Source organism: Sinohyriopsis cumingii, chromosome 7, assembly GCF_028554795.1.
Source record: "Sinohyriopsis cumingii isolate HCF-2022 chromosome 7, ASM2855479v2, whole genome shotgun sequence".
NCBI classification, from domain to species: Eukaryota; Metazoa; Mollusca; class Bivalvia; order Unionida; family Unionidae; genus Sinohyriopsis; species Sinohyriopsis cumingii.
Genome location: NC_142967.1, coordinates 45,859,313 through 45,886,124, shown reverse-complemented (window position 1 = coordinate 45,886,124; position 26,812 = coordinate 45,859,313). Strand labels below are relative to the sequence as shown.

General features: G+C 36.2%; 1 protein-coding gene across 3 annotated transcripts in view; it reads right to left on the bottom strand.

The window, feature by feature from the left end:
• The window catches only part of LOC149795137 (E3 SUMO-protein ligase RanBP2-like), a 135,563-nt gene that overhangs the window by 100,067 nt on the left and 8,684 nt on the right, over positions 1-26,812 (bottom strand). For all 3 annotated transcript variants that reach the window (XM_089964845.1, XM_089964846.1, XM_089964847.1), the window contains exons 4-10: positions 25,484-25,527; positions 19,822-19,868; positions 16,784-16,843; positions 13,614-13,682; positions 11,119-11,280; positions 5,991-6,127; positions 3,011-3,146 (exon numbers count right to left, since the gene is read on the bottom strand). In XM_089964845.1, the coding sequence (XP_089820971.1) occupies positions 3,011-3,146; positions 5,991-6,127; positions 11,119-11,280; positions 13,614-13,682; positions 16,784-16,843; positions 19,822-19,868; positions 25,484-25,527 (655 nt within the window). The remainder of the gene's footprint in view (positions 1-3,010; positions 3,147-5,990; positions 6,128-11,118; positions 11,281-13,613; positions 13,683-16,783; positions 16,844-19,821; positions 19,869-25,483; positions 25,528-26,812) is intronic.

Here is a 26,812-nt window from a genome sequence, read left to right as displayed (position 1 = left end):
TAACATCAATTACTGATTCAAATTTTCATATATTGTACTGTGGTTTAAAAAGCAACTGTCTCTCATATTGCATTTCAAAATGCTTTGTACCAGCTGAGATTATGAATGTTTTGCACACCAGATGAGAACCAAGTGCTGGATTACAGAGCCTGAATCTGAATTCAGATTTATTTTTGTTAACAATACTGAACAATCTCTCACAGTCAGCATTAGAATGGTAAAGAACCAATATTCCTTTCAAAACCTGACAAAGAAGAGGAAATATATATCTTCCAGCTATTGGATCTTTTAGCTGGGAAATAAGGTGCCATCACACTGCAACTCTGTCCACATGAAATACACTCTCAGGTAGAATGCCAACTTGATAATTCAGGGGTTCTCCTTCTAATTTATCAGCAGCCTTTCCTGCAGCAAGGTGCATCATATGACAGTGACAACCTGATATGTACACTGATGGAAACATTTTTCAAAATATAGAATGCAACTCCTTCATGAATTTCAGTCATCACTAATGCATTATCAGCTGAAAACCCCATAGAGTTCTGCCAACTTAAAGCATTATCAAGCAAATAACAAATGTTTTCTCCAGTGGAATCTACTGTTAATTCTGGTAATGAAAGAAGAGCACTCTGACATTGCCCTTTTCATTGTCAAAGTCTCATACACAGACTGGGTACAACTTTTTGTCATCATAATCACTGCTCCTGTCTGTTGCAATACTAAACGGCCCAATTTTCATGGCTTTTGCAATTTTAAGCAAATTATCTTCTGCTAACCGCCTAACAATATTAGATGATTTTGTTCTTGCAGATGCCAATCTTCTGCAATTTTGGAATCAGAAAACTTTCGTTTGAACAAAGGACCAATGTAGTCTTCTACTGCTAAGGTTAGTCCATGTTCTATTAAGAACTTGGTAAATAAAGCCTCTGCTTTAAAAAAGATGTTACCTTAGTACTGGCATTTTGTAAAATGAGCTAAATTCAAGGTTTCCTTGTTTTACCATCATGACCAATAATAAAATCCTTTCCACACAGCCTGCAGTGGGTGTGAATCTGCCCTAGAATGGAACACTGTATTGTGTAAATCAAGTATTCATCTTTGAATCGGTTTTTCATCTTTTCTAATCCATGTGTGAAATTATTTGAAAAACATTTTTGCTCTAACACACGCATCTATATGAACAAATCTGACTTGACTTTTAGCGCCAAATACCTACAGTCTATTCTCTCCTAACTAAGCCATACAGCTGTTATAAATAGAAACCGAGGTCAAAGTAAAACCAGCATGTTTCTTGGAAATAGGGCAGCTGCTATAAATAGAACATAATACTGTTAGGAAAGTGCATGCAAGGACAGACAATTGTTGTTGTTGTTGTTGTAGGGCTTAACGCCATTTTTCAGCACACGATAGGCTATACATGGCAGCCAGTATTAATGGTGGAGGAAGAACCCAGGAAATCCCCGGAAAGAACCACCGACCCTCGAGAAGCTACTGGCAAGCTTTCTCACATATCCACATTGGCCGAATCCGAGACTCGAACCCATGCAGACAGAGGTGAGATGGCAGTGATCCGTAACGGAGAGCGCTTTAGACCACTCGGCCCCTCGGGGCCCCGCAAGGACAGACAAGTGTACTCTTATGTCATAGTTACATAGAAGCCATCTTTTCTATATATGGTCTGAAAGACTAATATGATGTTAATAAAAATAAGAAAACAAATTATAAATTTTTTGAGAGGTGGACTTACCGAAAATGCGTAATCCAAATACATTTATGCATAAGGAGTAATTTAGGTGAAAAAAAAACATAATGAATACGCCAAAAGCGTAATGGTTAGCATGTATGTACAAGCCCATGGCTTACTTTGTAGCAATGGTCCTGATAACCTGCAGCACTGGGTGTGTGTTTTAAACACAAATTTAGAACGTCACATTTCTGCTTTTCCATCTAAATTTTAATTTTTTGTCATTTCTGTATCATTTAGTTTTATAATGGCATTCACAAGAAGGTATTTTCTGCACAAACCATCTAGTGTTACACATAGAAGATCCAAAACTGTCATGAGATTTTCTTGCATAAATTCTGAATCTGACAGTGGCATCCTTTTACTGTCACTTGAATTTTCCTTCTCTGAATCTTCCAAAAGAACATCCCTGCAATTTCTTTTAGCAAACTCGCCTTATCCAAATAAAAAAGAGCACCCTATCTGATAATTCCTTCCACTAAAATGATCATAACATACATTTTGTCCTTTAAATGTTAACAAAGAATGCTCCTTAATTAGAGTAGTTTCAATTCAAACACAATACTGCACAATGAAGTTGATCCTCTATATAATCAGTAAGAAAAATACTCATTACTCTCACTGTAATCAGTATATTAAGGAAACAGATGATTAGGTACCTTTCATTTACTTCACTGCAGTGACTGGGATTGAAATTAAAGGGTGGTCTGTTAGCTCATGAATATCTGGGTTGTAACAAGGTCACCTAAAGCACTGTTAATTAGTAATACTGGATTTGGGTTTTTTAAGTGTTTTGACAACTATGCAGTCAAGCAGTAATGGAACTTGCACACAGGATAGTTATCAATCAATGAAGAATTATTGTGAATGAATAAATCAAGAGAGATAGATTCAAGTATTCAGTATGAACAGATTGAGTTGAAGTGATTACAGCATGAATATTGGTGCTTGTCGAGCTTGTTTAGAAATAGAAGGGGAAAAACACTTGTCCAACACTAGTGTTTTGGAAAATTTTTGTTTGTCTCAATCTGATAATGAACAGTATGGAACATCAGGCTTTGGGATCTGATCAGCCCAGATAGGTGTTACTCAACAATTGTGTCCGCCATGAGATCTCTTTTGTTCAACATGTTTTACACATGTGATACTCAGCAAATGTCTCACCTATGAGGTACAGTATAGTTATCATGTATTACATCTGTGAAACGTATGGTGCTACATTTTCTATGTACATGTTTTAATGCTTTCTAAAAAATCAAAACTGACCTTCTGTGCTCTTTTCAGAAGAAAATTTGCAGTGTGAAAGAAAAACTGTCCCTGCATTTCATCCAGCACTTCCTCCCACTCAGCCCCAGTCTGCTTGCTGCACCCCTTGAGAGCCTCAAGTAATGCTACATCAAGTCTAAAATAAAATGCACAGAAAAGTTTAAGTCACTTTTCCTTTGTGAGACATGGCATATGTTAAACTCTGCAAATTCATAATTAATATCATACCATTCCTATGTAAAAGAGACGTAAATTGATCTACCTAATGTATGCATGTGGGTCGGTGGGATTTATTTTTAATTATGCAATACTTGGCTTGGCTGTCACTACTGCAATGCTGACCTCTTTGAGGACACAAGTACAATTGTCCAAGCTTGTAATTCCATCCTTCCATCTGTATCACCAGTACTAGAACACATTAAACAAAAGAACACAGATCCAATCCAACTCCAACATCATTGGCCCATGTAGATAGCTCATCTTCTTTGAACTGGACCTAGACTAACTTAGGACCTCACCGCAATGTGTGAGGAGGGATTGTTTCAACATGGACAGGTAAGTATTACATAATTAAAATTAGTTTCCCCCCCCCCATCCACTACATTTTAATAGAAGTAATGCAAAGACATGGCATGTCACTACTGCCTTACTTCATTTACCTGCTTGGTCAAAGGCTGATGGCTTCTAAAAACTGGTATAAAATTGATATTACTTACCTGTACAAAGGGTTTACGAATGTATGCTGGCAGAAAGTTGGGCTACATTTTATGATAATTATTTTGGGTCCACAAGAAAATTATGTTATTCTGAAGATATAAAGAGGAAAACGTAGTTGATGACATGGCTCTCACAAAATCCTTCAATAAAGAGTTATTAAGATAGATCCAGGAAGCAGCAAAAACTCTAACTTTATGGGCTTTACTAATCTTTAAAGGTTCCTCTCAGTGAGGGACTTATAAGCTCCCTTGATAGACAGGATGATCCACCTAGAAACAGAAAAGGCATGAAACCCACTCCTTGTCCTCACAGAAACTAAAGACAGCAGGAAGACAGTCTTAAGGGTAAGAGTCTCAAGAGAAGTTTCCCTCTCTGCAGCTCAAAATACCTGATAAAGTAAAAGATGAGGGTCTTACTCAATGGATGTACCCTTAGAGAAATGTGTTAGATAGGGCTTCCCTATGGCCCTTAATGGTGAAGACCAAACATTCTCTCTCCTTGAACTGGCAGACAGCTAGGATAACATTTTTCCTACTGCATCAACTGCAAACAATTCTCCATTTTGCATCATTGACCTTAGAAGTGAACTGCCTTTTGGTCTGGATGATGCAGCCGACAACCTTGTTTGAAATTGGATCCAGGTGGATTGATCATTTGAGCAGAGAGAAGTATGACGATGGATAACTTAACTGGTGTATTGCTTTGTATAAGAGAATCTCTCTCTCTCTCTATACCCCCCTCTCTCTCTGATCATCTCCTGCTCTATAGAAAAGATTACTTATTTGACTGAAGCATCCCTGTAGGGGTAAACAGCCTGCATTTTAAAATATTTAAATTACTATGTGCCACAAAGAACCTTTCGGGCTCCATGTGAGCATCCCAACCAGAATCGTATGCTCTAGCGTACAAATAAGAATGGGGTCTTGGGGGCATGGCATGAATTGGGACTGTAGTCAGAAAAATTGGTCACCACTGGACCACCAACTCATATAGTCAAGAGATTCTGATCCTAGAGAGATCAAGGCAGAAAGATGATCCTTGTACAGTCTAAAGCTTGCAGAAGGATAGCTTGGAGTTGGCACAATTAAAGTCTCTTTAAGATTGGGTTATAAAACTCAAATCACCTCGAGGACCAAGAAGACTAGTATATTGGCCCTAGTGCCACATCAATGAAATTGGCTCGAACAAATGGTAGCCAGCTGAAATATTGGAAACCAGAAATAAATAATTTAACAATCAAAATTTTATGAAACTGGCTGTGAAGAAAACATTATTATATGCATTATTTATTTTACAAATTACAGGTGTCTTTGCAAGCCACAGGAAATGAGACCTTTATGTACACTAATGTTTGGTCAAATTCTCTTGATCAGTCTTAAGATAAAGGTGTTTAAAGGTAAATGGATTATCAGATCTTATACTGATTTGTTTCACTTCAGTTGATGTTCAAAGAAATAACAATATGTGCAACTCAAGAAAATGCGAAGGAAATTCAATATGATTGGTCAGCACTACCAACAATCATCAATAATCCTATTAAATGACAGCAGCTGAGGTGTCAAATAGTATACTATGGTTTACAAGATGATTAGTCAGCATTACCTATGTTCACCAATAAGCACTAATTAACTGAAAAGTATCTGATGTGTCAAGCATTATACAATACGAAAAAAGATTAACGAACATTAGTCTATTTATACCAACAAAGGTGAAGCAAGTAATGTACAGAGTTCAAATCAGAATTCAATTAACTTAATGAATCACTGAAAACTTGCTGCAACAGTGAATTTGTATAAATGTCACATCACAGTCTATTGGGAACTTCACTCATTGTGACTTTGTCCATGTGCCTAAACCCTAATTGCTGAGGCTTTTCTGCTTTGATAGTGGTCTTTCAGAACAATGATAACCTAATTACTTAAGAATACAATAGTCGTATTAATTTGTTAGCTCAGACATGCATGGAAAAAAAAAGTTGTCATGTAACCATGCGATGATCATATTATATTCGAATTCATACACTATCTATTACACAAAATGATAATACATTTTTTATATACTATTCATGTACTCTAAAGAAGAAAAAAGATTACTTCATGTGCGAAGGAATATATCAATTTTCAGGAGCCATGCAACAACTGCGTTCTATCCGAATTCGCATTATCATGGGGCATGCTCTGTGTGTGTGTGTGTCTCTCTCTCTCTCTCTCTCTCTCTCTCTCTCTCTATATATATATATATATGAATGAGAGAGTATACATACTGATGTAGGGCCTTGCTGCAGTTAACCATATCTCTGTTGCTGTTAACAAGTCTAAGGTGCACAAGACTGGACAGAGCCCACAACTTCTGGGTATAGAATCTTGTATTTCCTGCACAGTTATGTTGATCTTGGTACACCTGTAAAACAAAGTTGGTTCATAGTCATTAAAAAGAAGATATAAAAGTGCATCACTGACTGCTGCTTTAATATAATGCACATGTAATTATGAATCAATGTCCAACCAAATACTGGGATTTCAGGTTGTACTACCATCCATGTCAAATTAATGCATGCTTCCATGCGAAAATGGAGACATCTTATTTTCTTTAACATATCTCGTGCATGGATCAGTACTGAAAATAGCAAAATTGCTGCTGGAGAGGGTACTACAGAATGTGACAAAAAGCTCCAACTGGATCAGAGCATAGCATCATTAAGCTACAGATTTTAATGATTGTAAATTTACTTAAAAATGATTTGGGCTGCAATTATTGTTTTATTTCTGTATTCAAATGTGAATTTTTGTATATTGACAGGCTTGCAGTCTATTTCAGTAACAGATGCTGTATGCTAATTTTGAGCATTTCCGTTTGCAATCAACACTAATCAATGCACAATTTCTCCATCATTTTCAGACAGGATCACAAATATGTACCATTTGTCATTCAGCTAACAGATATACTGCAAGGGTGACACAGAACTGCAACAGTTCATGCAAATGTTCAGTCACTGACAATCTGCATGATTCATACTGAAAACTAATTATTAAAAAAAGTAATACTAGAAGTCTTCTTCTGTCGTTTCAGGTTCAGTTTTATGCACTTTTGATGGCATAAACGTATACTAAAGGGTCAACAACTTTCCGAATGGAAAATGAAGTTCCAATAGTTTTATCATCAATATGTTAATACAAGTGGTATTCTTCTCCCACTGATATATTTCACCGTTCGTTATATATATATATATATATATATATATATATATATATATATATATATATATATATATATATATATATATATATATGTGCATCTCCAACTGCAACCTTAATAAAATGCACATGTAATGCATATTTGAAGGAGATAAAAATAAAATGGTCAAAGATGTTGAAAGATTTATAGTACATTAAAAAATTGCTTTAATTCTGTGTCCCAAATTTTATAGGTCATAACAAATTATTTTTGAAAATAATTATGGGCGTTTTCGAGACAACTTCATTATGGTAGACCTTGTACACAGTCACAACTCGCTTGTACAACTCCAGACTATACATTCTGACTGACCTTGTACACATTCCTGACACACTAGTACAACTCCAGACTATATCTGACTGACTTTGTATACATACATTCATGACACACTTGTACAACTCCAGACTACATATTCTGACTTTATCATCTGACTTTGTACACATTCCTGGCACGCTTGTGCAACTACAGACTATATATTCTGACTTTGTACACATTTCTGACACATTTGTACAAATCCAGACTACATATTTTGACTTTATCATCTGACTGACTTTGTACATATTCCTGACACATTTGTACAAATCCAGACTACATATTCTGACTTTATCATCTGATTGACTTTGTACACATTCCTGGCACACTTCTGCAACTACAGACTATATATTCTGACTGACTTTATACACATTCATGACACACTAGTACAACTCCAGACTACATATTCTGACTATATCATCTGACTTTTGTACACATTCATGACACATTGATCAACTCCAGACTATATATTCTTTTTTGTCTGACACATCAATGACATACCAGTACAACTCCAGACAGCAGACATGTTTTTGGTCTTCCATAAAAATGGGTGAAAAATTTTAAGGGGTTTTTGGGGGTATTCCCCCAACGGGGTCTCAAGGGGCACTGCCCCTGATCTGGGGATCCAAAATGCATTTTACACTCATAAAAAACTGCTCCTGGTGCAACTTATGATTATAAAATAAACCAAAATAATCATGTGAAAAACTAATAAACTTGCCATAAATGTTTACTTCAATAATTTCACAATATTTATAGTCACATGATTTGTTCTCCAATACTCGTGATGCTGAAGTTATTTCATATGCATGTCAGTGTTCACATCATAATTAAGTCACACTAATTTCTCAGCTTTTGCAGTCAATATATTATACTTCTCTCTTTTCATAGCAAATCTGTAAAATAAACACCTAAGTACACAACCTGTTGATATGCTAGTCGAGTTCTTTTTGCAGCTATGGTAAAGATTTCTTTATACTTCCTTTTTGTCTCCACTGACTTTTTTTGCTCAAAGTGCAATCGTTTCTTTTCATTCTTAATGACAGCCTCTTTCCTTTCAAGCTGGTGCTTGTATTGGTGACATGCAGTGCACATATTCTGACAGAGGGCTACATCTGTTCTCTCATGCAAGAAATCTTTCTTCTTATATTAACTGCACTTTTTCAAGATGACTTCTGAGCTTGGATTTTTCCGTATGCAGCTTCATTTGTAGGTGCTGTTCCGAACTCTTCCAACTGCAATTACCATAATTAAGATCTTTCTTGCAGAGGTCATAAAATGCCAGTCCTCTAGCAATCAGTTTTCTTATAAACTGACCAACTATATTTCCGTCAACTTTTCACTCCAGCCATTCCCATTTCCATACGTTTTTTAAAACCTTTATCTAAACTTTTCATGTCATGCTCTCTCTCAGCAACTTGGGATGCCATGTTTTGCAAGCATGCTTCTTCTTTCCACTGCCATCAGTTTCCATTACACAAAGATTCATTGGATGAATTTAAACCTTTGACCAACTAGAATACTCTTTACGAGAATTGTCGGCTAATATATGGAATGAATAATTTACACAGGTCATTGCAGAATGGGACCAGACAGACCGTTTTTAAAAAACCAGATCAGAGATGATATAAAAAAAGGACTATATAAAAAAAAATCTGATTCAAGTAAGGAGAAAAGCGGAATTCCGACTTAAAACAGAGAAATATCATGTCTGAGACTGTATGATCAAACTCAGCTTGAACACATCTATGAAACATGTACAACTCCTTACTCTGTAGTCTGACTCACCAGTGTTTCCCTTTAAGCACATTTGTGCATGAAAGCGCACACTGCAGATAACTGACACACCTTTTGTTGCTGAGTGGCTTTTTTGATGCAAAGGATTCACATGATGTGATCAGAATTAATATCCAATGCTAAGGATGAGGGATGATGTCATGTATACTTGTATACTTTGAGCATAGGCTTTGTTATTACAGAGTAGCTTCCCATAATCCAGACCTGCCAACCCATACCAGTCGATTTCAGTAAGGTATAACAAAATATCATTAACTGCTATTGTAAAGCTGGAAAACGTAACTGAAAGTTCTATACAGTGGCGATAAACATTACATTCACCTCAAAAGTTTGTGAGTACATACAGACTTTATTGAACACTAGTACAGTTGCACAAACTTTATTTCCAAACCATATGCAACTCGATGGATTGATGCAATCTCTCAACTTGACATAATTCTTGGAAATTCTTTTTCCATTTCTGATGTCAGCAATAATATCTCCTGCCACGAGACATACTCAAATTGGCATGTGATGTCCAATAAACGTAACTGTGTCCTTTCCAGCTTGCATTCACAAGAATATGAACATTCCTTTTTATTCTTCTGTATTGATTACTAAAACTTTTCAAGAGGCTTATTTTCCCTTTCGTCTTAAACATGCATAGCTTCGTGGATGCCATTTTTAAAAATTCTATAATCAACAGTTTGATCATGCAGACACTTCACATGAACAAATAGGTGCAGTTTAAAGCATCTGGGGTGCTGCTGTAAAGTTAGTCTGGTTCCCTGACTGATTTCACTCATTCTAATATGAAACCCAGATCCAAATCAAGCATGGATGAACCAATTATCCAGAATTTTCTGCAATGATCACTTTTCCGAAGTATTTGCTTGTATGCCCTAAGTTCGGATTTTAAGGGTAATTTTCGTAAGACTTACGGCAAAGTCATAAGGGTTGGCAGGTCTGCTAATCGTGCAAGATCTCATGCAATTTCCATCGAGCTCTCATGCAATTTCTATTGACCTCAGCAAGATGTTGTCCAGAGGTTTAACCTCAATGCTTGTTGGACTAGAAAGCGATCTCCATTTGAAAATGGCATGCGTTCAGAATCACTAACCATGAAAGTGAAAGAAGGAGAACACAAAAAACATAACTGTGGATCTAACTTTAATCAAAAATGGAGAAAATAATTCCTTTGACTGGAAGAAGGCACACACATTGGGATTGTGAAGACTGCAAAAATGAATAATCCTTTCGTGACAGGGTTTAAGAATTTTAAAAATTCTGCTCTTGCTCACCACAAGATATCTGGAGAACACATTATCACCCAAGGCATTCTTTCACAACAAAGAAATCAGTAAGCTTGCAGAGACAAATCTGTTATTTGGATTAAAAAGTCAGGGGGTCATTGCAGATTTTGTTGGTTTGTAATTTTGCTGCAATAAGAGAAAGGTTCAAAAGTCTAAATGTAACTTGCTAAAAAGAAGATGAATCATTAGCCTCTGATTTTTTTTAAAAATATATTCTAAGATGAAATGCAATAAAACCAATGATAGTACACATTACCCTCAATTTTACAACCATGGGGAATACACTGACTCACATTGTACAGATCCATGACACACATGTATATATCTGTGTCACATGTACAACTCCTTATTCTTCATAGTCTACATAACCTTATACACAACAGTGACTCATACAGCTCCAAACAGTATAGACCAGGGGTGACCTGGTTTTATCCACTTACATCATAGGGTGTGGCTTTCAAAACACTTTACTGGTTGCTCCCTGAAGGAAATTGCCCAGGCCTGGTATAGAGTGACATTGCACATTCCATGACTTACATGTACAACTCCTTTATCTAAACAATCTGACTTGCCTTGTATGCATCCATGTCACACTTGTACAAACTGAGATGTATGGACTGACTATGCCCAACTCGAGACATGTTTGTACAACTCCTTACTCTCCATAGTCTGCCTTACCTTATACAGACCCAAGACACACTAATACAGCTCAAAATGCAGACTGTACAACTCCATACTCTGAAGAGTTTGACTCACCTTGTACACATCAGTGACACATTCATACCACTCTAGACTCTGTGCAAATGTTCGAGCTTTCTCTGTCCCTGTGGCATGATCAAAGGCTTTGTCAATCTCCCTTCCTTTAATGTACAGGCGTAACAGCTTAATGTGCAGCTTCACATCTTCAGGATTGGCTTGCTAGAAACATAATTTTCATTCACAAATTATGCAGGCAGTATGATGTTTATGTAGAATAAAAGCAGACATTTGCAAGTCTTTTAATGTCACTATTTTTCTTATCCTATTTTGGGGTTTATTTCTTCATTCATCTAATCTAACAAGCAGACTATTAAACTGTCAATGAGTGACGACAAGAATTGCATGTTATACTTAGTGCCATGGTATGTACCCATTATAATTTTTTCTTACTCTTTGCTACAGAGCAAGGCCACCTCCACCCCACATCCAATGTCTAGAGGGGGATGGAAGAAAAAGCAATTGAGTGAATTGTCCTCTCAAAGGTTTAATGGTATAACTGTTATGTCAGGAAACTTTGCTGAACGTGTGCAAGAAAAGGCATAATTTGCATTATATCATGTGTACCAAGTATGTGTGGTATTTTAATAAAATTTTGTTTAATGGCATCAATTACACGTCACTGCTCTTCCACATCATGCAGAGATGCTGCCAGGATTTTATATAAAGAGGGAGAGTTGCAACCTTGTCACCAAAATAAGGTATTGTAGTGAGAGAAAAAAAATGGGGGTGATGGTAGAAAACAGCCATAGTTCAACATTTACATAATGCTCATATATGCTTCTCTCTCTCCTCCTGTTCCATTCTGTTAGAGCTCTAATGAAATCAAAGTCCTCAAAAGAGGTCTATTCTAGTCATATAAGTATCTGTCTGTGGATTGTTTCGGCACTTAATCTTTTCATTACCTCTGCATGAATAGTTAATTATCTGTGTATAAATACTGTTCTATGTTAATAACTAGCCTTTCACAGTCTGCTGTGTGAAGGGGCATTCTGTCTGAGCATTTCTTTTTCGGAAGACATTTAATGAGTTTTCCATATTTGGTAATGGTGGCCATACATGATGGCAAATCAGCATCATTCATGTTAACAAGAAAGCATTCAAAGCCAGGATGCTGTTAAATTTTGTCCTATTCCTACTAAGCACCTTTGAAAACATCAAGTTTTTTTCTCTGTTTTTGTAATGGTGGCCATCCTTGATGGCAAATGGGCATTACTGTACAACCCTGAGAGTTCTATTTTCACATATACTTTTGCCAAATGTTGTAAATTCTGTTGAGTAGTCTATATATAGTCAATTCAAGATTATTCTACTTTAAGTAATTGTCACCATATTTGATGATACATTGGCGTCATCTGTAAAAGCTCTATTCAAGAATGTCTGTCAGATTTAAACAAATTCTGTCAAGAGATTTTAAGAATTCATAGTTTTATTCTGATGGCCCATTTTATCTTTTTTACCAACTTGAAAACCCTCTATGTCAGGATGTTATCAAATGTGGCCAAATGTTGTTGATCACGTGTTCAAAATCTCAAACTTTTGTTTTTGGTGACAGTGGCCATATCAATTGGTAGATCAACATCATAATTACATATCCAAAAGCCTTTTTCCAAAATGTCTCTCTCTGTCAAATCTGGTCAAAAAAGACTAAACCAATGCATTTTGATCAGAAACTTAAAATAGCAACTGTTGATGGAAGCACAAATGACAGATAATGGGCACAGAGCAATACTATAAACTCACATGGACTTTTGTGGCCTAGTGAGCTAATGAGAGTCTGTCAAATGGACCAATGCTCTACTGGCCATAACGAATTTCAGTAATCCAAGATAAGTCCTTTTCTTATTTTGTACTGGCTGAGAGATGAAACCATCTCTTTTATTCTTGAGCACACAAAAAACTGTCAAAGTGATCACTGTGGTGCATATAGATTGCTACCATGGTCAGTTAGGTCCAACTAGAAAACAGTCTTTTGGTGAAAACCTATGCAGATATGACCATTCATTCAGTTGGAGTAGCAAAAACAAGATGGCCACCACAGCAACCACACTGGATGTAATATCTGCAGCAATTCAATTAGGACCATCTAGATACAAAAGGATTTTTTTGTGCTCAAAACCCACAAGTTAATATGACCATCCTTTCTTCTGAAGTAGTAAAAATAAGAATTTCAATATGGCTGTCCATTTAGAAGGAATAGCAATGACAAGACTGTCATACTGGCTGTCAGTCTGGCACCAATTTAATTTAGGACCAACCTGAATTTATTAGAGTTTTTTTTTAAGAGAAAACTCCATGTTGATATAACCATGAAGTAGCCAAACAGCTTCAGAAATATCATTTGGTTGTTCAGAAGAGTTGGACAAGGAAAAGATTTTGTAACTGGCTAAGAAACTTAGAAGGAATATGAAAATCTGAATTTTGTGCAATTCGCAATACAGAGCACTAAGAAAGTTATCAGATTTTTACACCCATGAACTGCATACAATACTTACCAATTCTGTCAGGATCAACTGTTCAAGGCCTGAGATATCTCCATTGCTCTCAGTTTCCATAAGCTTCTCCTGTAAAGAGAAAATGCTTTCAATAAATATGACAGCTTGAAAAGAATTTTGTGGAACATTAGAAGGATTCTGAAAGCATTTAATTTTCTATGAGTGGACCTGACAGTTTTAAAACAGATGGAAGCCCATTGATCTATATATGAAGACACTATGAAATGTAAAAATATTAGTTTTCAGACATTCTTTCTTATGAGTGTTCCACATTTATTTTTATTACAGAAAAACATTTACATTTTTAAGCTACAATGTTATGGGTTAAAAAACATAGACAGACCTGCCAACCCTAAGACCTTCTCAGTAAGACACCCAATATTTTATCATTATGTTTTCAGTAAAGTTTAACAAAATATGTACTGCTATTGTTAGGATGGAAAACATGCATTTAAATGCCCAGAAGTATGATCTAAGACTGATGCAGCAATGGAAGTTTGCATAGTTTACTTGAACCTCCATTACAGTTTAACAAACTCCAAACCCTGAGAACCTCAATGGCTTCTTGATATCTCTCAACTCGAACATAATCCTTAATTGTTTTTAGAAGGGCAATAATCTTTCCCACAATGTGACATACTGAAAATCAATAAATGATGTTAATTAAACATCCCTGCTGCCCTTCCTTTTTTTCCCCCAAGCGTCTGAAATCCTTATTATTCTTCTGTATGTTGCTTGTTAGACACCATTTTTGTTTTAAAAAAGCAACAGACTGAACTTGCAGATACTGTGCATCAAAAAATAAGTGCAGTTTAAAGCATCTATGGTACTTCAGTAAAGTTAGTCTGGTTTCCTGACCAATTCCACTGTATCTAACATGAAACCTGGATCCGAACCAACCATGGACAAACCAGTATCTGGATTTTACTGCAACCATATTTCTGTAATGTGTGCCTTTATTCAGTAAGTCCTTATTTTATGAATCATTTCTTCAAGACTTTCAAGGCAAAATTCTAAGGGTTAGCTGGTCTGCATATATATTTTATGCAAATTCAATACATGCACACACATATCGAGTGCTCTGGTAACTCTGGAGCTTTGGGCAGAAGATTTATTGATCTATGTGCAAAAGGCCATCACATTTTCAAACAAGGGTCCCTTGAAAGGACTGATGTTCTACTGGCTGGAAACAAAGTCCAAGAACTCAAGACAAGACCATTTCTTCATTTCTAGTGCTAAGTTTTGAAAGTGATATTTTTTTTTTATAGCAATAACAAGATTTGCAAATGAGCTGCTGTGCCAGCTACATATAATGGCTGCAAGATTGGCAATATTTTCATTCAGGACAAGCTAGATATAATTAGAAGTATCATGGTTTTAAAAAAATCATCCATTAGCAATAATGATAATAATAATAATAATAATAATAATGAGGACATGGCATAGCACCTAATCTTTAGAAGCTCTAAGCGCTTTACAACATTAGATAACACCTATAAGATAAGAAACATAATATTATTACAAAAACAAACAACATGAAATTAGAAAAACATTAAAAAATTAAAAAACATGTTGAGAATATTTCAGGTAGGAAACATTATTAGGTCTTTAAGTTTGTTCTTGCTGTCGAAATAAGTCAGTTTTGAGAGCCCTCTTGAATGTGATCACTGTGTCTTTGTATCTAAGTTCAGCGGGCAATTCATTCCACGTTGCTGGGCCCTGGTATGCATGGAGTATAAGGAGTATACGAATGTCAGAAGAGGAGCATAAGTATCTTGCTGGTGTGTACACATGGGTGAGGTCTGATAGGTATGATGGACTCGAGTTTGACAGTGAAATGTAGCACAGAGAACAAATTTTGTGTTTGATTCTGGATCCAATGGATAGCAAGTGTAGGGTACAGAGTAGCGGGTAGGTGTGCTCTGATCGTGGTACTCTAAGTATGATCCGAGCAGCTGTGTTTTGAACTTTTTGAAGTTTCTGGAGTAGATATTGAGATGAACCAGACAGAACTGAGTTACAATAGTCCAGTCTTGAAAGTACTAATGAACACACAAGTGTTTTAGTGGCATCAACCGAAAGATATTTGCGAATGGAGCTGATGCGTCTCAGCTCAAGGTATGCAGCCTTGCATATGTTCATGACATGTTGGTGCAATGTGAGAGTACTGTCCAGAGTAACACCTAGGTTTCGTACTGATTGTGTGAATTTAATGTTGGTGTTGATATTTATTGTTTGAGGTAAAGGATGTGATTGAGAAAGTCTGGTAAAACCCCCCTTCTGACATGACTTTCTGTTCAACAGAAATAGAAACAGCATGTGGTTCAAGATGGTTGCCATGGTGTCTGTATTGTATGTCATATTGGCACCATTATAATTTAGGACAATGTGTGTGTGTGATTTGCATTTTAAGCATAGCTTTAACAATTTCTCAGTCATATCGCTACAATTTCTACAGTGTGGCAGTTTATAGCATTGTCAAGCACTGGGGCATCATGCCGCAGAGATGTAGCATGATGTCCCACCCAGTCACATTATCCTGACACCAGGCCGACCAGTCCTAACACTAGCATCTTAGTGCTGAGCTCCAAGTAAGGCAGCTGTTAGTACCAATTTTATAAGTCTTTGGTATGACTCAGACAGTCATTTAGGACAAGGTAGACATGACAATTAGTCATTCAGCATAAACTCCAAATGTGACTTTCCATTCAGAAGGGACAGCAATGGCTGCCCAAAACAAATGTTGTGAAATACAGCCACTGAAGATCATCTGACATTGTTCCTTACAGCTACTTTGAATAAGACCATAATACAGGTTGCTTTTTGTCGTGTACTCTGTAAAAATTTACATGGCTAAGACAAAACTATATTGTTTATGTATGCAAACTTAACAGCCGTACTGGGCACAAGATTTTCGAGACCCTGAAAGGTGTCTTGTAATTCATACGATTTGCAAACAAAATCGAGGCCAAAAAAAACTATTATGCTGAGTAAGTTTCTTAATTGTTCTTCCACCAGGTTAGCTTATGCTACTTGTACATTCTTAGGTCCAATAGTAGACCCTCAAATGTCTGTACAGCTCCCCTTTTATGTCACCTATTAAATCTTCCTATCATTAAGCAACTCAACCAAACCCAATACTGATAATCTGGATTTCATATTGTCATTACCTTTAGTTTAAAGACTGAAGGATGATTTGGGAATAATTTCTGTGCCTTCTCCAGCCATGACTGAAATATAATTCATTAAAATTAACCAATAAACATTAATACCAAACATGAAATACAAACAACTGAAAGACTTAAAGTTAATGGTTTCCTGTAAGATATACAATGTGTCCATCCACTGTACAAATTCTGAAACATGTCTTCTCTGGCTTCTTGCCTTTCTTTCATTCATTTTTATTATTGTTTATGTTAATGGAAAAATCGGGTACCAGGTGCAAATTGTCAGATCTAAAGATATTCAAAAAAATGTATTAATCAGTTATTTACAGGTTTACATCACCTCATGAAGAAATTCAGACTAAAATATGGATATGAAGCATATACGCTTATTATTAAAATTAGATAAGGTCATGTGTGATTCTTAATAGTAAAATATCAAATGATAAACATCTAGTGTGTTATGTCACAAACTATGAAATGATAAACATCTAGTGTGTTCTGTCACAAACTATGAAATGATAAACATCTAGTGTGTTCTGTCACAAAATATCAAATGATAAACATCTAGTGTGTTCTGTCACAAAATATCAAATGATAAACATCTAGTGTTCTGTCACAAAATATCAAATGATAAACATCTAGTGTGTTCCGTCACAAACCCATAACATTCAGATTGATCAATACTGTAACATTAAAAATGATGCTGATTGTTTCTCCTAGAACAATTAACCAATCATATTAGCGTTACAAAAGTAAACTCTGTGACCCCAAAAATCAATTCTTCCTGAAGAGATAACATATAATTTCCATCCATATACTACATAGACCAAGGGAAGAAACTCTTACATATTACCTCAATTTCTAAGCTGAGTGACACAAATTGAATGCTTGCATTTGCAGAGAGGTGATTGGTTCATTATTCAGAGAAATCCAATTTAGTAAACATTTTGTTTTCTCCTTTGAATGCATTCCTTCATCATGTTAACTAGAGGAGAATAACTAACTAGACAAAGGAATGCTAAGCATGTTACCTCTGCCCAGGCACATTTCAAGGTAAGAATGGCTGGATTCCCTGTGTGAAGGTTAAACTGCTCTCCTAACATCAGTGCAGCACAAATGATAGTCACTTAACATGCAATGACCATACATTGCTAAGAAGAATGTGACTACTTCAAACCGAACAAAGCTCCAGCCGAAATCAAGCAAAAGCGCTAAACCATGTCCATGAGGAAGCCATGCTGATATCAAATATGCATAATGATTGTCTGGATGTGGACAATGGAACCACCAGATCAAATTCTAGTCTCTGCATCGATGACGGAAATATTAAACCTTGTGGATCCACTAAATGGCTGCCAACTATTTATTACACCTCATATCTAAACAGTATGATCAAACATGGAGATTGCACAGTTGCTGACACTAACTGCATAATCTTCATCAAATGATTCTTATCTTTTGAGACTTCCGAGTTTACTGAACATATTACCCATTAAATCCACAATATTAGGACAGGAGATGTTTAATTCCCATAACCATCCTTCTGTTTTGGTTCTTTACTTAGCCAGTTGTTGGTAATCAACTGCATATCTTGGAATTTCAGTTCCTTTTCATCTCTTTTTCTCAGCCTCAAGTTCAACATGCTGCCGACGAGGTGCCAACTATTACCATGTCATCAGTTTGTGTGACATCTTCAGTTCAGTTTGCTTTAAAACAAGAAGATTTCCTCTTGCTATATATTATCGACAACAGTAGACAATCTTACTGTAAAGAAATCAGTTATCTTCCATGTCAACATTAAAAAAACTCACTGCTTGTTACACTGTACAATTCTGTTATGGCTGATCAATGGATAAGTTTGTTATATAGCTCATGGGTACAATTAAACTGAAAGCCTGGATAGGTTCTGCAAAACTGCAGATCTTAGTCATAGAGATGCTTGTATTCATACACTAAATCTATTATATGCCTAATTTTGATTCAGGGGTGAGTGAGCCAAAATGATGCTTCCACTGAACTAGTACTCAATGACATCCTTGGGCAAAGGCACAAGACCTTGCACTGCATCAAAGATTTCAAATGTTTCTCCTTCTTTGTGCTGCTTTTTTGCAATAAAGTGGACCAGATCTTTCTGACCACAATGCACATACAATGTAGGTTGTGGATGATGAATGCTTTGTGCAAGAAAGATGTCTCATGTGTCTTTATTAGCTTCAACTCAACTGAACTGACGAGAATGACAAGATTTCTGACAAATAATAACCATTCACAAATTACAAAAACAGTAATCACTTAAGCAAATGAACATACATGTGCAGCAAGACTGAATAAACAACCAATACCATGCATTAATGATACTGTGTTAGAGCACAAGGTCAGAATAAACAAAAGCCACATCTGCAAAAAAATATTCACATAAATATTGATCAAAATAATAAAAAAATTGATTACGACCTGTAGTAAAGACCTTATTACACATTAAGACGTACTTTCTGGATGGATAGGTTGAAATCATTAAAATATTCAAGAACTTCTGTAGGACTTGTACTGCATTGATAGTACAGAGCAAAAGGTTAAAACTAGAGATACCCAGCATGGTAATGGGGTAGTAAACTGGAAGTTTCTTCCCTTGGTCTACATTATGCTATATCTGGGATGTATTGGAGTCTATGTTCTAAATGTTATGTAAATGAGGAATGTATTCAAAGGTGAAATAATGTATTTATACCCCTAAAATAAGAAGCATGCCTGCTTGATAAAGATGAGTTTCCAGGTAAATTGCAATTCTAATCTCTGCTTATTTAAGCTACACAACAATAGCAAGGCTCATGTGTGCTAACTTTTGCTCCACACTTATAATCCTACTAGACTTTACAGTATGCAGAACAAAAGGTTATTCATCACTTAATGCTTAGATCTGAAATGCATGGAAATCATGCATTCCCTAAAAGAAACAATGACGTCTATTCATTTGCTAAGCTCTTTTGTTTGGGATGAATATTCTTCAAGAGATACATTGCAGTTCAAAGTTCAAGACCAACCTTTGATGCTTCAGTGTCCAAATCCAGTGAGCAGCTCAACTCACAAACTGCAAAAGAAAATAAATAAATAAATTAACACATGTCCACAGAACGAATTATCTTTCCTTCCCCTTTTTCTCCCATCACCCATGTATTTGACATGCAATATGATTAACACAAAGCATGACTGCTGATGCCACCATCACCACTTGAAAAGTGATACCTACCTTTCAGTATGCTTATGCAATTAACAAGATAGAAAATAAATGCAAAAAACAATAAATAAAAAAATCATAAAGTTCAGCAAAACACGGTCTCACCTACAACCTGTGCTTTAATGCACATCTCCCCACTACTGTTATCTAACTTGCCACACAAAAGACGTTGCCGCTGCATACATGCCAACCCCTGACAAGGAAAAAGTGTAATCCAAGTGAACAAAAAGAGTAATACAAGCAGAAAAAGTAATCCACATATAACATGCTAAAAATTTAATGAACAATGGTTTGTTTTGTGCTCCTCAAACTTTTAACATCCTTTACTGCTTCAAGTTTTCATAAGTAGCACTTTTAGTTTTAGAAAGCAACAGATTATCATGTTGCATTTCAAAACAATTTGTACCAGGTGAGACCATGAATGTTTTGCAACCAGTAGAGAACCAAGTGCTGGATTATAGAGACTGGATCTGAATTCAGATTTATTTTTGATAACAATACTGAATAATCTCTCACAATCAGCAATAGAATGGTAAAGAACCAATAATCCTTTCATAACCTGACAAAGAAGAGGAAATTTATATCTTCAAGTGATTGGGTCTTTTAGCTGGGAAATAAGGTGCCATTGCACATCAATTCTATCTGCATTAAGTATATTTTCAGGTAGAATGCCAACTTGATACTTCTCCTTCCAGATGATCCAAGGTAGACAAGGGTGGCAATAGAAAGGGATATCTGACAAAGGATCTAACACTTTAAGCTTTTTGACTGTCATTTACATCAGCAAATGAAGCATTTAAAAACACTTCATCTCCATATGGGAATTTCTGGAGCATGTAATCATAGGACATAGCATAATAATCTGTAACATTATCATAGAACACCTTCACAGCAAGAGTAGAACTGTGTTCTATGAATTCTCTTGCTTCTGCACCAATAATAAGATCTTCATTATCTTTCTGGTTTGCTCGGTCATGAAAGTCTATAACAGTTCAAAGCTTGGCTGATGAAATGATTTCTGGCTTAATAAACCATTTTAGCAAATCTGACAACTGGCTTGACAGAATCTAGTGCATAACATGAATGCATGGTTCTTCTTTCTGTAAGACAACATTTGCTGCATCAATGGAATGGCACTCTTCATAAACAAGCAATACAACTCTGTAACTGGATTAAGTTGTTTTTTTAAAACCATCTCACACAATGATTCTTACAAACGGTGAATAGATTTTGTTTCTTTCTGTGACAGCTTAGCATCCACTTTGCTAGTTTTGTCCTGAGAAGAATGAGAAGATCCAGTATGCTTTGTACTCAACTTATCCTCTGAAGAACCATATCCAGTTGGCTGATTTAGTTTACTAACAATGGGTTGAAGTTTTCTGTCACAATCTTGGTATGAGCCTGGAGGCCCTCAAGCTGGATAGACATAGGCTTCTCAAATAAAAATTCCATGGATTTATATTTCTCCCATTCTGATAACCCATCCTGTTAACTGTCAGTATTTCTATCTATACTTTCATCTCTTGTTCTCTTCTGACTTAAAAGAAACAGACTCTGCTTGTGTGTTACTCTTCTTCACTTTTTTCCCCACGTTTCTCTGTGCAGATTCACTTTCAGTTCGAAAGAAAGTTTGTAGTGCTGTCCAAAGCTCAAGTAAATGGCTAATACATTAACCCAGGGATAATCATCTTGTACACACGGTTTATAATTTTATAGTCTTCAAGATCAAACTGATCTTGTAACAACTTTAGAGCTTGTTTCATTTTACTACTTTTTTCCAAATAGTAGTAGATATCAATTAGCAAATAACCAACATCTACTTCTAATTTATCAGCAGCCTTTCCAGTAGCAAGGTGCATCAAATAACAGGGACAACCAGTTATTTACTCTGATGGACATTTTCAAAATATAGGATGCAACGCCTTTATGAATTCCAGTCATCAGTGATGCATTATCAAGCAAATCAAAAATGTTAATGAAAGAAGAACACTCATGACTTTGCCCTTTTCATTGTCGAAGTATCTAACACACACTGGGTAGAACTTTTTGTCGTCAAAATCACTACTCCCATCTGTGGCAATACTAAACGGCCCAATTTTCATGGCTTCTGCAATTTTAAGTGAAGTATCTTCTGCTAAACACCAAACAATCTTAGATGATTTTGTTCTTGCACAAGCATATTTTGCAGTAATACTGGAATCAGAAAACATCCATTTGAACAAAGGACCAACGTGGTCTGCTACCACTAGGGGTAGTCCGTGTTCTATTAAGAACTCAGTAAATAACACCTCTGCATTTATAACATTCATGTCAGCACTTGAGTTCTGCTGTAAATAAGAAGTTACCTTAGTATTGGAGTTAGTAAGACGAGCTAATTCGATGTTTCTTTGTTTTCAAGTGTTTCTCCACATCAATGACCAATATTAAAATTATTTCCATGCAGCCTGCAACGGACATGATGCTGACCTAGAATGGAACACTGTATCATGCCATTCACGTATTCATCTTTGAATCTTTGGAGGATTTGGTTTTTTGTCTTTTTCTGATACATCTGTGAAATTATTGGAAAAAATATTTGTGCTCTAACACACACATCAACTAGAATCCATCCGAAGACTTTAAGCACCAAATATTAAAATTCTTTCTATACAGCCTGCAATGGACGTGATGTTGCCCTTGAATGGAACATTGTATTAAGTCATTCATGTCTTCAACTTTTAAATTATTTGAAAGAAAATATTTTTGCTCTAACACGCGCATCAAATAAAATAAATTAGACTTTTTAGCGCCAAGTACCTATAGACTGGTTCTGTACCAAATATGAAGTAGAACAAAGAACATGCCAGTATAGATTAAAAATTAGAAAACCAGTCTGTTCTCTCCATACTAAGCCACACAGCTGTTATAAATAGAATCAGAGGTCAAAAGTTTGAAAGTAGTACTCTAAGTATGATCTAAGCAGCTGTGTTTTGAACTTTTTGAAGTTTCTGGAGTAGATATTGAGATGAACCAGACAGAATTGAGTTACAATAGTCCAGTCTTGAAAGTACTAATGAACACAAGTGTTTCAGTGGCATCAACTGAAAGATATTTGCGAATTGAGCTGATGCGTGTCAGCTCAAGATATGCAGCCTTGCATATGTTCATGACATGTTGGTACAATGTGAGAGTACTGTCCAGAGTAACACCCAGGTTTCATAATGACTGTGTGAATTTAATGTTGGCGTTGCTGATATTTATTGTTTGAGGTAAAGGATGTGATTGAGAAAGTCTTTGTGTTGTGATCAGAATGGCCTCAGTTTTATCATCATTCATCTGCAGCTTGTTACATGTCATCCATGATTTCACATCAGAAATGCACCTCTCTACACCTTGGATGGTAGCATCAACTTCCGTTGGGTGGCTAGATTTGTATCTTTGGGTGTCATCAGCATACAATTGGTGAGACACTGGATGATGATCAATGACACTTGAGAGCGACTGAGTGTACAGAATGAGGACAACAGGTCCAAGAACAGACCCCTTTGGAACACCACAACATAGATCAACTGGGTTGGAGTGTATTCCATTTGCAGATACAATTTGTGACCTGTTGACCAAGTAGGACTTGAACCACAGTAAGGCTGTATCATGAATGCCAAATACATGCTGGAGACGGTGAAGTAATATATCATGGTCTATTGTGTCAAATGCTGCAGACAAATCAAGGAGGGTGAGGACTGTAATCTTTCCACTATCCAACGCAGAGAGAATGTCATTAACTACTTTTAAAAGAGTAGTTTCAGTACTGTGGCAAGGGCGATATGCAGATTGTACATTGCTAAAGAGACTGTCTGAATTTAGATGGGATACAATCTGGGATAGAACAACCTTTTCTAAGATTTTTTAAATAAATAGGAGATTAGAAACTGGGCAGTAGTTCTTTAAATCGTTATGGTCTAGTGTTGGTTTCTTCCGTAGAGGCTTTACAATGGCAGTTTTGAAAAATGATGGGAATTCCCCAGATGAGAGAGAGGTATTAATAACATCAGTTAGTGAAGGCAATACTGCTGGATCTAAGCACTCAAGCAGCAGTGATGTTGGAATTGGACCAAGTTCATTTGACTTTGGAGCACTCTTCATCAGGATTGTAAGTACAAAATCCATAGAGACAGGTTCAAATGCTGCTAATGGTTGCCGCTCAAATTCTGTATCCCAACTGTATGGTGACGATCAGTCAATTGAAATTGTGGTGTCAAGCTTATCTCTAATGGCTTGTACTTTGTCACAGAAGAAATCTGCAAACATATCCGGAAGTTCGGCTGGAGAGAAGGTAGTTGGAAGTGGTGTAGATTTGTTCCTTGACATCAGTTTGTTAGTAATCTCGAAGCTCTTTGCAGCTGGAACTTTCCATGATCTTAGTACTGTAGTGAGCTGATTTCGCTGCATGGACTATATCTGTGACATTCTTCTTAGCGGCTTCATAGATTTGCTTATGAATAGTGAGTCTGGTGGAAAGCCAGAGCCTCTCAGCTTTACAGCGGTCTCTTTTAGCAGTGCAAAGCTGGTCTCTAACACTGCTATACCATGGATAACACTTTTGAATTGATATTCTGCACTTGGTAGCTGGGATATGTTTGTCAAGCAATGAACGCAGACAGTTATCGAGTTGTTATGCGGTAGGAGGTAATCAAGTTGTTAGGTTAACTTGGATGTTGTGCATTAGTTTGGTTCTATTTATCATATGGAAGTTTCTCTTAGTAGCAGATAAAGGTAGAGGGTTAGGGAATGATACGTCAAGATGGCATATAATGCAGAGGTGATCTGATGCAAGGTCATGGGATACCAGGGAGGACCGTAGAATGTTATCATCAGGTCTATTAAGAATCCAGTCTAAAATGTGACGACGTTTATGGGTGGGTTGGTTAACTGACTATTTGAGGTTGAAAACATTAACGGAATCTATGAGTTTTGATGTATTCGAGCTTCCGGGACAGTCAAAGTGAAAGTTGAAATCTCAAAGAATAATCAAGTTGCCACCTATCGAATTTCCATAGTCCAGAAGATTCGGAAACTGCTCCAAAAAGAGAGAGTCAGCCAGCTTGTTTTTTCTACTAGGATGAGGGTGGTATAGGCAGAAAAAAATGGACTGACCTTTGCTCCAGTGTGAGTGTGGTTTGAACTAGTTCAAATGATGTGCGGTCGAAATTGAATGTTGTGGTGTAGTTAAGATGTTTTATCATGGAGTTCTTTGTGATGACAGCAATTCCACCTCCGCGACAATTACGGGGGAACGACTTGATGGAGTAACCAGTGGGTAACCCATTTATGTTTATGCGTCAGGTGGAATTTAGTGAAGAAAAGCGTTACGATTACGCCAAAAGCGCAATGGATGACATGTATGTGTACAGTATATATTGCTTTATTATAATGTTACCTCTAACCTCAAAGTTCAAGCTGGGATCAATCCTGGGATGAATTTATCTTACCTTTCAAGACAATGTCTTTCTGGCTCTCATCTATTAATAAGGATCTGAAAGTAAAATTTCATGTCCATAAATAAGAACAATCTTTGAAGGATATGAAACAAAGATAATGATGGTAATGTCAATTAATTTACATTTATCATTGCAAAGACATCATGAGGATTTTTTAAATAAAACATTCACTTACAATAAATATGATAGAATATAAAGTTCTTTCAAATCCAGTACCACAACCATTGCCTACTTGAAGTAAATGTTAATATGTGCTTGCCAATTTCTCCAAGTTGTGAAGGGGACTGTCTAATTACCCTTTGTTTACAAATGACCTTGACCATCAAGCTAGGAACCTGACAACCATATGATATAATGTGGACCTGGGAAACATTTCATGAAACTATCTGGAGGGGTAATAAGTGAAAATGTGAAGAAAAAAAAAACAGGCGTTTGTCTTGTAATATGTGCTATTGTGACCTTGACCATGAAGCAGAGATATGACTGAATATGTGATAAACTCTCTTGTCAGTATATATTATAGGCTAAAACAACTAGAATTTCTTCACTGGCTCAAAAATTATAACCAAAAAAGTATAAAATTTTCCCCTTGTTTGACCTTCATCTTAAGGTAGGGGATGTGATTATGGTATAAAACTAACCAACTATATATGATGTATTACTGGCTAAATTTTATTAAAAAATGTGTCTACATTAAATTCCTGATAAGCATACAAGTCATAGAATTACATTTTTCCTTGCTTTAATATTATACTCTGACAGAGGGTGTGGTTTTGGTCTGCAGGAATGGAAACAGCCTTTTAAAAAAAAAAAAAAATGAAAATTTTCCATGCATCTCCAGGGCACGTGTCAAGTGCAGAGTTTCACAAATAACTGAAAACATGCCCAACACTTTCAAAATCATCAAAACATGTAAGAAAACATGAACCATTATTATCATTTGGTAACTCGGATACTCTTTCATTGTTTTGACAAGCCACTTGTGAAGAATTGTTGATACCCCTTCTTTCAGCTTTTATTAAACCATTTTCCAACAGCCTGGGCACCTGCTGCGAGGTTTCCTATTGCACTGGTTTTAAAATTAGAGTAGGTAGGAGTTTTTTTAAAAAACATTTTATATATTATAATGGTTAGTATATATAATGTACTAAGCACATCAAGTACTGGGCTAAACCAGCTCAATTAGATGCACATATCAATTTTATTTTTTGAATTTTTTCTTCTTTACCTGAGAGTGTTAAAGATGCTAGAGACAGCAACAAAAAAAATTGGTATCATAGGCTGACCGGAAACATTTTCTTTTGGCCCGAGGCAATCACA